This window comes from Chanodichthys erythropterus, chromosome 6 (assembly GCF_024489055.1).
Source record: "Chanodichthys erythropterus isolate Z2021 chromosome 6, ASM2448905v1, whole genome shotgun sequence".
NCBI classification, from domain to species: Eukaryota; Metazoa; Chordata; class Actinopteri; order Cypriniformes; family Xenocyprididae; genus Chanodichthys; species Chanodichthys erythropterus.
Window position 1 is genome coordinate 9,703,843 of NC_090226.1, and position 11,968 is coordinate 9,715,810.

The 11,968-nt window shown below is 36.3% G+C and overlaps 1 protein-coding gene across 4 annotated transcripts in view; it reads left to right on the forward strand.

Annotated features, from left to right (window-relative positions):
* slc8a1a (solute carrier family 8 member 1a) overlaps positions 1-8,751 on the forward strand; it is a 53,573-nt gene extending 44,822 nt beyond the window's left edge. For all 4 annotated transcript variants that reach the window (XM_067387973.1, XM_067387971.1, XM_067387974.1 and 1 more), the window contains 3 exons: positions 1,946-2,045; positions 5,090-5,362; positions 6,468-8,751. In XM_067387973.1, coding sequence (XP_067244074.1) covers positions 1,946-2,045; positions 5,090-5,362; positions 6,468-6,844 — 750 coding nt within the window. In that variant the 3' untranslated portion in view covers positions 6,845-8,751. The remainder of the gene's footprint in view (positions 1-1,945; positions 2,046-5,089; positions 5,363-6,467) is intronic.
* The last annotated feature ends 3,217 nt before the right edge of the window (positions 8,752-11,968 follow it).

Sequence of the window (11,968 nt, forward strand, 5' to 3'; positions counted from 1 at the left end):
ATAACCTTCATAATTGAATGGCGATGCCGCCCAGACAAATCGGTTTTGCTGTGCTGGAATGGATAAGATTTTGAATTCAGGCTGGCAGGCTTTTTGCTGGCTGCACTACAGGAAAACCTTTATTGGAAATCTTTTTTCTAATATGAGAAATCTGCTGAGTTATAGATTGAGGGATCTTTTTCTTTGAATGCACTCTAAGTTTTTACTTAGTTTGTGATGTCTTAAAGAAATATCTGAAAGGAATATCCACAAATGAAAAGTCTGTCATCATTTACTCAACCTTATGTGAAACACAAAAGGAGATGTTAGTTAATGTGTAAGCTAAAATTAACTAGCAATGACAAATATTCAACATTTATTAAAGCTGCAGTCCGTAAGTTTTGCCTCTTTGTCGCCATCTCTGTTTGAAACATGCAATTGCAGTTAGTTGTGGTATTATCATTTTACACGGGTTGTGCATTGGCACGGCTCCTCTGTGCGGATGAATCGAATGTTTTGAGGAGTATACGTAGGCTGTCAGTCACCGCACCGTTGTGGATATTGTACTTCGGAATTACAGATATTATGTCTTGGAAGTATGACCAAAATAATAAGTTTCACTGGAAAGTGTTATCTGAACAAGTAAGTAACATGTCTGCAACTTTTGTTCTGACCGACTAAAAAAAAAAGAGTTCTACAATAAATCTAATGGTAATTAAATCTAATGATCACAAAGTTAGCTCATCATGTCAAACAGTGTGAATTGTTGTTATACTTTGTTCTCAAATTGTTAATGTTAAAGGGTTAGTTCACCCAAAAATTCTGTCATTTATTACTCATCTTCATGTCGTTCCACACCCGTAAGACCTTCGTTCATCTGCGGAATACAAATTAAGATGAAATATCTCAGTGAGGCTTCTATTGAAAGCAAGATAATTAAGACTTTCAATGCCCAGAAAGCTACTAAAGACATATTTAAAACAGTTCATGTGACTACAGTGGTTCAACCTTAATGTTGTACCACAAAAATCCTTTTTTTGCACCAAAAAAACAAAATAATGACTTCAATTCAACAATTGCTAGTGTTGGGCGATTTTAAAACACTGCTTCATGAAGCTTCGAAGCTTTACGAATCTTTTGTTTCGAATCAGTGGTTCGGAGCGCGTATCAAACTGGCAAAGTCACGTGAACCATTGAAATTTCTAAACATTTCAAACACTTATGTTCACTAAGCCTCGTTTACTGAAATCAAGTGACTTTGGCAGTTTGATACATGCTCCAAACCACTTTTATTTCTTGTTTTCGACGGACTATAGGTCACATTCCCTTTTTTGCTGTCAGCCACTCTGTAGTCTGAAGTCTTTTTTTACTACTGGTGATTCACCAGTTGTCAGTGATGATGGTCGTTTCTTGATTACAATTAGCCATCAAAATGACAAACTTAATTATTACAGCGGCTGTAAAATAGTCTTCAAATGATCGGCCACCTGCAGCATCTGGGAGTCTTTCTTTATGTATACAGACGTGATATAATGACGCAAAGGCAAACTCGTATTTCCCACGGAAACCTACCAGTACCACTCAAATAAAAAAAACATTATTACAAGCTTACCGTTGTGAATCGAGCTAAGGTAAGGAGATAGTTTTGAGCATTAGCTGGTTATATACTTGCTCAATAATTGATTTTGGATCATTTTTAACCAAAAACGTTACGGACTGCAGCTTTAAACTATTGTTCTTTGTTTATTCATGTTAGTATATAGCACATTCATGAAACATTAAGAAAACACATATAACATTTAATTTTAATGTTGAAATTAACATCAACTAAGATTAATACATGCCTTGGAAGTAATGTTTTTTCATTGTTAGTTCATGTTAATAAATGAGAGATTGTTGTCAAATGTAACCATTAAACCTTTTAAGCATTGTTAACCTAGTTGTAATGATTTTAACCCCCTTCCAGAGCACAGTCGACAAACTCATAAAGAAAACCAACTTGGCCCTTTTGGTTGGGACCAACAGTTGGAGAGACCAGTTTGTAGAAGCCATCACTGTCAGCTCAGGTAAGCCACTGAGAACCACAACCACAAGTCTCCGTAAAAACAACCATTACACAGTCCCCTGCAGATCTGATGGATTTGACAGTCAGAATGCTAGAAAACTAGGCTATTTTACTGCTTCATCTCTGAAAGGCTTGTTCTAATTGCTGCTCAATCACTGCACTAATTTTGCCACATATCTTTAATTAGCATACTATTGCAATTTAAATTGTGCTGGAGCTGAATACCTGCCTGTAGCCAGAGAGAAATGCATGTGAGTGTTTCATCAATTAAAATGACACTCCAGAGTGTCAGTCATAGTGGTGCTGGAGAGGGATGATATAATCATAATTTGCTTTCTCATCTTGAGCTCTCATTATTAAGTTCCCAAGAACCAGTTTGGCAGCTTAATATTTAGTAGCAAACATCCATTATAATTGCTCAATATTACTTCTGTTGGTCTTCAAAATCTTTTAATTATAATCTTACCAATTCTCACCAACTGTGATCTTTTTTTTATTCAGAAATATGTCATATTATAAAAGTAGAATGGGATGTGTTTTTGAGAACAGCTCCAGGAAAAACTCAGGAAAAAGACATCAATGTGTTTCATAAGGGTTTGTTTTTTTTTACCCAGAATTCTTCTAACATCAGTCAAGCTTATTGTGATCATGACCAAACACAAGCCAGCTCCAGACTCTCCTCTAAAATGTCAAGGCCTTTTGCTTTCACCCTCCGTCGGTACAGTTTTTGAAGTGTCTTTTGTCATGTAGCACAGTGTATTAATAAGGAATGTGTGGACGCAAAGCTCTGTGACTGTTTTTTGTCCACACACGCACATGCAGTCAGATTAATACTCAAACACTCATTCTGACAGGCTTGACTGAAGCTGACAGAGCTTGTTAGTGCAGCCTGAGCCAAGAGGAGAGAGAGGGAGGGAGATCATAATCGAAATTCCTAGGGGAATATTTCTCATAATTAGACATTAGGCAGTTTATAGAGGGCTGCCTCACTCTGCACTGCAGTGCTCCAGATGTGAACCAAAATGAACTTCTTTGTTACGATGACACTGTATTATGTAAAAGAATTTTTGATCATTTTTCTCATTAAAGGGTTAGTTCACCTAAAAATGACAATTCTGTCATTAATCACTCATCCTCATGTCATTCCAAAACCACAACACAAATGAAGATCTTATTAATGAAATCTGAGAGTTTTCTTTCCCTCCATTGACAGCCTTTGCAACTACCACTTTCAAGCCCCAGAAAGGTAGTAGCGACATTATAAAAGTAATCCATGTGACTCCAATGGTGTAACCCTAATTTTATGAAGTGCTTTGTTTGTGCAAAAATCATAATTTACCACTTTCTTTATAAAATATTAATATCCAACGTGCGTTCACGAGAGCACCACGAGGCATGCATTTTGTGTTGAAGCGTTGCGCGTCGGAGATTAATATTTGGTAAATAAAGTGGTAAATTATGGTTTTTTTTTGTGCAAACAAAGCACTCACGTAGGTTGCGTAAGCTGTCAATGGAGGGAGTTGCTCTTACACCTAAATTCTTGCACACCTAAACGTTACATTTTTAAATTTAAAATTTAAAAATTAAATGTAAAAAAAAATGTAATTACAAATTACAATACTAATAGTAAAAATTAAATGTATATGGTGTGAAAAATCTATAATAGCAAATTTTAGTCAAAAATAACTAAAAAACAGTAAATAATGAAAAAATAAGTAATTGTCTTAATTAAAAAATTAATAATAAATGCATTTTTATAAATGTAAATATAGAAAAATAAATTAGCGCTGTCAAAATGAACAGGTTAACGCATGCAATTAATTTTTTTCAGTTTAACACGTTAAAAATATTTAACGCAATAAACCCAGCATCCGTCATCCTTTAGCTAGCGTTACATTACCTGATCACGCTATCATTCATTCAAATGCTATTAAACCATTCAATCACGATAAGACGCAAAAAATAACTTAAATCTGAACCGGTGTACTGTCTGTGAATCTCCTGTCTGTGTGACCGACATACATGACTCGTGCGCACAGAAAGCTGCTTCAGACAGCACGCCGGCCGCATTGAGTTCTCTTTCATGCTTAAACAGACAAAAATACACAAAAGTATGCCAAAATGCCCGCTTTGTCTTAAATGAGTTAAAGTCTTAAATGACTGTAAAGAGTTGTGAGGACATCGGATGTGTATCAGATCCGCATCATGTCCATCAGATCTTAAAGTGACAGCAGCCTAATAAACCTGTTTCTGTGATATCTGTTGTTATTGTTATCAAAGAACAAAAGACAAAGAGAAAATCACTCACTGCTCTTGACTGAACAACTTTTATAGCTTTAATAAGGATTAATCTATATTTAATTTATAATTTATGCAGTGAAGACTGTGAAGTGTTTGATAACTATTCAAATATTTAAAATATACTGTCTTTATGCTGTTTTTTATATTAATTAGGAGATTAAATGTGAAATTATTACATTATAAAAATGTATTAAAAACTTTAATGTTAGGTGCGGATAATCGCGATTAATTAGTTATTTTCTTAATCGATTGACAACACTAATTTATATATGTAAAATAAATGAAAATGATTTACAGCTTGTCCCAGCCTTGTGCTGGTGAGCACATCATCAGAGAAGAGAAGTGATGTCACTGCAGGAGGGAGGGGAAGTTCTTTTGATTAAAGATTATGAGCACGTGAATTAAAAAAAAAAAAAAAAAATCCTAAATAAATCCTTTGTAATAAATACTGCAATATTCCATGAAAAATAAGAATTGTCAATCTAGATTTCATGGTGACTTTAAGATTTTTAGGTGTGCTATTTGGCTTAACACAGATGGTGTTGGACTTCTGGTCCTCTGAGCTTCATTCTGTGGTTCTGCCTCCTCTGATTTAAGAGATTTGATTGGTGTTGGCTATTTGGTGTAACAGCAATATGCTTATCACACTGATGTTCCCTAGAGGAAGGGGACAGCCTGTCTCTTCACAGGAAACAAACAAACCAATCCATAATTTAAATCTCCTCTCCCTTTTCTCATCCTAAGGGGACGATGATGATGAAGAGTGTGGGGAAGAAAAGATGCCATCTTGCTTTGACTACGTCATGCACTTCCTGACAGTGTTCTGGAAGGTTCTGTTTGCGTTCGTGCCGCCCACTGATTACTGGAACGGCTGGGCGTGTTTCATCGTGTCCATCATCATGATTGGCGTCCTCACTGCATTCATTGGAGACATTGCTTCCCATTTTGGATGCACTATTGGCCTGAAAGACTCTGTAACTGCGGTTGTGTTTGTGGCGTTGGGAACCTCTGTGCCAGGTACTGCAGATTTTCAAGTCACATTTCACTCCAAATTCAAATGAATTATAAGATTTATTTACAACTAAGCAAATTTCACCTGAATTTCATTATATACTGTAGGTATATACAATATGTTGTAAAATATATATAAAGCAAAAGAACAGCATATATACATGGTTCAGTCATGAGACTCTAGATGGCGCAGGCTGATGGGTCCTTAATGCAAGCTGATGATAATTACAACTACTTGGTAAAAGCTGATTGGTCCATGTTACTTTTGCAGCCAATGAGCTGAATACATTCACTATAGCAGTTTGCAGCGTGCTTCAGTGTTCCTCTAAAACCCTCCACCTTCCCCAGCTCCACCTGTATATATATATATATTGTTCTTTTGCTTTTCGTTTGGAATTAAAAATATTCAGAAAATAACTATAATAAGACAATATTATAGTTATATATATATAATAAGCAGCACAACTCTTTTCAACATTAATAATAATAAGAAATGTTAGTTGAGCACCAAATCAGCATATTAGAATAATTTCTGAAAGATCATGTGACACTGAAAATTCAGCATTGCCATTACAGTAATACATTTTATTTTAAAATGTATTAAAATATAAAAAAGTTATTTTAAATTGTATGTTTGAACTGTATTTTGATCAAATAACTAGACTTATTTCAAAAACAGAAAAGAATTTTTTTTTTTTTAAATGGTATACATTTAAATCAGCATGATCTAATGGTAACTTAAAGTACTTTGAAATAATAATTATTCAATTAAATTATTAATTTTGTAGTAATAAATTATATATAATTTTTTGCATGCGATCATTTCACATTTTTGCATTTTTATTACAATGACAATTTGGAGGGAAATGTGCTTAAATGTCTTGAAAAGATTGTCATAATACAAATGCTTATTGGTCCTAAAAATAAGCTTCCATTTCATTTACAGAAACTTAAATTTCTTATTTCCATATTTGGATTTTCAGGCAAAATATAAACTGAACATGTTCTTTACAGATTTCATAAAGTTCACCCATTTATTGATGCAGCTATTTTTGCAGCTTGACAATATTTATTCTTTTCTGTCTTTCTCTCACCACCTCTTCATAATCAGACACATTCGCTAGTAAGGTGGCAGCCATCCAGGATCAGTACGCTGACGCCTCCATCGGCAATGTGACGGGCAGCAATGCTGTGAACGTCTTTCTGGGCATCGGAGTGGCCTGGTCCATCGCTGCTGTCTATCACCAGGCAAAGGGCCAGTACTTCCGCGTGGACCCCGGCACGCTGGCGTTCTCCGTTACCCTTTTCACCATCTTTGCCTTCATCTGTGTCGCCGTCCTCATGTACCGCCGCAGGCCCGAGATCGGGGGTGAACTGGGTGGTCCGCGGACTCCCAAAATCCTGACCACAACATTGTTTTTCAGTCTCTGGCTGATGTACATCATCTTATCCTCCATGGAGGCATATTGCATCATCAAGGGTTTCTAAATCAGTCATGGGTTGATGCCACAGACAGGATGTCGTCGTTAAAATCCTCGTAAACAGGACTGAAAGGAGGAAAGGGTTCAAAAGAGGAGTTCAAAGCAGCCATGGAGGATTGCAGATGTTTTATTGTGCGTTGTTGTGTTATCCACTGTATGTTTCGTATGTGTGTGAATACACGTGTGTTTCTGCTGTTGAGATGATTCTAGTCTTCAAAGAAGAAAGGAAGAGGGACTAAAGAGGTGGTCTAAAGCTTTTTAAAAATTCATTGTTTTTTTTGTTTTTTTTTGCTGTAAAGATTTCAGGAAAAAAAATATAGTATTGAAATGTTATTGATTTGGTTGACTGATTAAGTTTTACGGCCCGTTCACACAAAGAATGATAACTATATTAGCTTTCACACCAGTGGACGATATCTTTCTGTTTATTATAAGTACGTGCTGCAGTTTTGTTGTCTGCCGCTTTAAATGCTCGAGCTATTTAAAGTAGGATGGATTCTGATTGGCTGTCAATGTTTTTATCGTTCATCAGCTGGAAAAAAATCGTTGCGAAAGTGATTCCAACAATACTGTTTATCTGTGGCATTAACTGTGGACTCTTTTACATTTAGAACAATTTTTAAAAATACATTTTTATCGTTATTTTTACAGTTATCATCCTTGGTGTGAACGGGCCTTTAGCCTTTTGAAATCTTTAATATGACAACAGCGATTCGATTTAATTCAAATGACATCTAAAATTCCAGTGGCATCAAAAATGTCAAATGGTACAAAAACTAATGACCTTTGAACCTTCAGTGGTCAAGCAATCACTGTCATTTTAAATCTCATTCATATACTTGAAACATTTTGCAGGAGAGGAATGTTCAGTGAGCAGAAATCATAGAGTAAACAAACTCAAAATCTGTGTTTAAAGATGAAGATATCTGCAACGAACACTTTTTGGACCTACAAACGGGTGTTTTAAACAGTGAATGGTGTCAAGAGACTTTTTTTTTTTTCAGATTTTAAGACATAAATGTGTGGATTTGTGAGTATTATAAGCTTTTGACTTGACTTTATTTGAGATTTACATAATTCAGTGTGTTCAATGTTTCCAAGTAACCTAAAAAATGATTTAGAGAAAAACACTGTGCCACCTTCCAGCCTCGTTACATGGGACAGTGTCTCTCAGCTGAACTCCACAGACTTCATAGGAGACAGTTACTGAGGACAGTCGAAAATAATATTAAATGTATTGCAATATTTTGTGTGTCCGAACTTGTATATTATGTGTTTTTCATGAACTCTGAGACGTTTCCATACGTTTCTAGTGCAGGTATCAGTAGTTTTAGTACATACAATCAAATCAAATCCTGTCTGTCTGAGTATTTAGTCAAGAAAATCTGTGAGAAGTTATTTTGACTTTGTACAAAAGCAAATTTAGAAGCTGTTGTTTTTATTCTTTTTAATACTACTATATGAGGAATGCATGTTATATCTCCTGTGTTTGTGTGACTTCTCCCTTTATGAAGAAAAGGCTGTATTTTTGTAATTCACAGTACAACACCACATGTATGATAGAAAGTCAACTGAGACACTGGGAATATGATCTTATTGTAAATAGCGTCCAGTCTTCAAATAGGCAGGCCTAATTCAGGATATATGACTATTTTTACCCATTTGAGGACACAAGCCACTGATAAAAGCTTTTTTCTTTTTCACTTTTTTTTGGTCAGGACACACAAACACACACGGGTGGCACTATTTATCTACTCCAGCACGAGTCACTCGACTCTCAGCCTCATTTACAGTAGGCCTACTTTTCGCAGATATGTTGAAGTAGTTTTCCCTCGCTTGTGCGAGTGCTCAGTACCTGTAAGTTTCATTCTGATTAATGTCATCTGTATGATAATACAATCTTTTTATTTGGAACATTGTTGTTTCAACAATTTGAGTTTTGTCCTTTTTGTTTTCTGTGGCACACTCGACAAGAATTGTAATGCACAATATGTTACCGCCATGTTGCCCCCTCTTCCCCATCACAACATCACACGCTTTCAGACTTTAGACGAGGGTTTGTGTGTATATTGATGATAATATTGCGCCCTCTTGTGGCAAAATCCAGCATATCCATCTTTTTATAATGCAAATTATTCTTTGCTAATGGTTTATTTCACTCATAAACAGCTGACACATCTTTTGACCGAACAATTTCCATTACTTTTCCCGTCATTTGTGATTACTGGGATTTTAAATAGCCTAAATAAATAGACAATGACAAGTTTAAACTTCCCTGATATTTCCAGGTCAGTGTTACTGTTAAAAGGTTAGTTCACCCAAAATGAAAATAATCGTGTCGTTCTACACCCATAAGACCTTCGTTCATCTTCAGAGCACATATTAAGATATTTTTGATTAAATCCGATGGCTCAGTGAGGCCTGCATAGGCAGCAATGGTACTTCCTCTCTCAAGATCCATAAAGGTACTAAACATATTTCATGTGATGTTCATGTGAGTACATTGGTTCTACCTTAACATTATAAAGCGATGAGAATATGTTTTGTGTGCCAAAAAAAACTAAATAACGACTTTTTAACAATATCTATGGCCGAAGCTTCTTGAAGTTTCGGAGCTTTACGAATCGATTCAGTGGATCGGAGCGCCAAAGTCACGTGATTTGGCGGTTTCATACGCGATCCGTATCACTGATTCGGCTCAAAAGATTCATAGCGCTCTGAAGCAGTATTATGAAATCGGCCATCACTAGATATTGTTAAAAAAGTCGTTTTTGGGTTTTTTTTTGGCACACAAAAAATATTCTCGTCACTTTATAATATTAAGATAGAACCACTGAATTCACATGGACTGATTTAAATATGTTTTTAGTACCTTTAGGGATCTTGAGATTTACAGTGGCATTGCTGTCTATGCAGGCCTCGCTGAGCCATTGGATTTAATTAAAAATAAATTAATTTGTGTTCTGAAGATTAATGAAGGTATTATGGGTGTAGAACGACATGAGGGTGGGTAATAAATGACATTATTTTCATTTTTGAGTGAACTAACCCTTTAATGAAACCTATTAAAATGTTTTCATTTATTTAAAAAAAGCTGAAATAAAACACAAATAGGCTATTAGATGAAAAACATAAGCAAAAATGGAAATATGTCCTTGAAATTAAATACTAAAATGACTAAAAATCAAATAAAAATAAAGTTATATAGAAATATACACTGCTCAAAAAAATTAAAGGAACACTTTGAAAACACATCAGATCTCAATGGGGAAAAATATGCTGGATAGCTATACTGATATGGACTGGCTAATGTTAGGAACGAAAGGATGCCACATCATTTGATGGAAATGAAAAGTATCAACCTACAGAGGACTGAATTCAAAGACCCCCCGAAAATCAAAGAGAAAAAATGATGCAGCAGGCTAGTCTGTTTTGCTGAAATTTCATTGCAGCAACTCAAAATGGTACTCAATAGTTTGTATGGCCCCCAAATGCACATGGTGACCCACCACCAAACCGGTCATGCTGAATGATGTTACTGGCAGCATAACGTTCTCCACGGCTTCTACAGGACCTTTCACGTCTGTCACATGTGCTCAGGGTGAACCTGCTCTCATCTGTGAAAAGCACAGGGTGCCAGTGGAGGACCTGCCAATTCTGGTGTTCAATGGCAAATGCCAATCGAGCTCCACGGTGCCGGGCAGTGAGCACAGGGCACACTAGAGGACGTCGGGCCCTCAGGCCACCCTCATGAAGTCCGTTTCTGATTGTTTGGTCAGAGACATTCACACCACTGGACTGCTGGAGGTCATTTTGTAGTGCTCTGGCAGTGCTCATCCTGTTCCTCCTTGCACAAAGGAGCAGATACCGGTCCTGCTGATGGGTTAAGGACCTTCTACGGCCCTGTCCAGCTCTCCTAGAGTAACTGCCTGTCTCCTGGAATCTCCTCCATGCTCTTGAGACTATGCTGGGAGACACAGCAAACCTTCTGGCAATGGCACATATTGATGTGAGTTGGATTGCCTGTGCAACCTCTGCAGGGTCCAGGTATCGCCTCATGTGACCAGTAGTGACACTGACCCTAGCCAAAGGCAAAACTAGTGAAAAACAGTCAGAAAAAGATGAGTAGGGAAACAAATGTCATTGGCCTCCACCTGTAAATCCATTCCTGTTTTGGGGGTCATCTCATTGTTGCCCATCTAGTGCACCTGTTGTTAATTTCATTAACACCAAAGCAGCTGAAACTGATTAACAACCCCCTCTGCTACTTAACTGATCAGATCAATATCGTTGATGCTATTCTATGATTAAAAAGTGTTCCTTTAATTTTTTTTTGAGCAGTGTATAATAAAAATGACAAAAGCACATAAAATTACTAAAAAACTGAAAATCTGAAAATAAACGTCATTCTAAATCATAATAACTATACACCTTATTTAGCCCCGCCCCTTTTTAGCGCGGCGCTCGTTGTCTTTTGACTTCCGGCTTGTATTTCCACAGCGATCTTATGAATTTATGAATGAACTGCTCATTTTAAAATCTTCCCGTTCTACTGACATTTGTTAAGACACCCGCTTTAAACATTACAATGCTCATGATAACTTTTAACTATACAACACGTAAACCCACTTCACCAGCTAATTATTCTTTAACAACGATGCCATAGAAATATACAGGACTACGCGAAAACGGAAGTTTAAAGACAATATTTTAAAGATGGCGGTGCGCATGTTTCTCTGGAAAATAAGGTCTATGATAGTAGGCCTAACACGTTTACCTTGTTGTAATGGACCATGGAGCTCTTGGATTGGAATTGGATGTCAAAATGGATTATTTTTCCCTATTATTATTCATAATAAAGCATCAACAAATCAGCTACACTAATCATTTGAACTTTATTTTTGCTCATTATAAACTGCTTTTCTAGTCACTATGTGAAGTGTAATGAATGCCATTGTTTAATATTTCTGCACAGGTAGCCTACAGTAGCTATATTCTCCATGAAAAAGAGAAAGCAGAAAACATGCTGGCTCTGCTTAAAATAAGTCACCATATGCCTGACAGAAAAAACCCCAAACTGAAATACTGCCCAAGTTCACACGAAACAGTTTGGTTTCTTCATAGTCCTTTA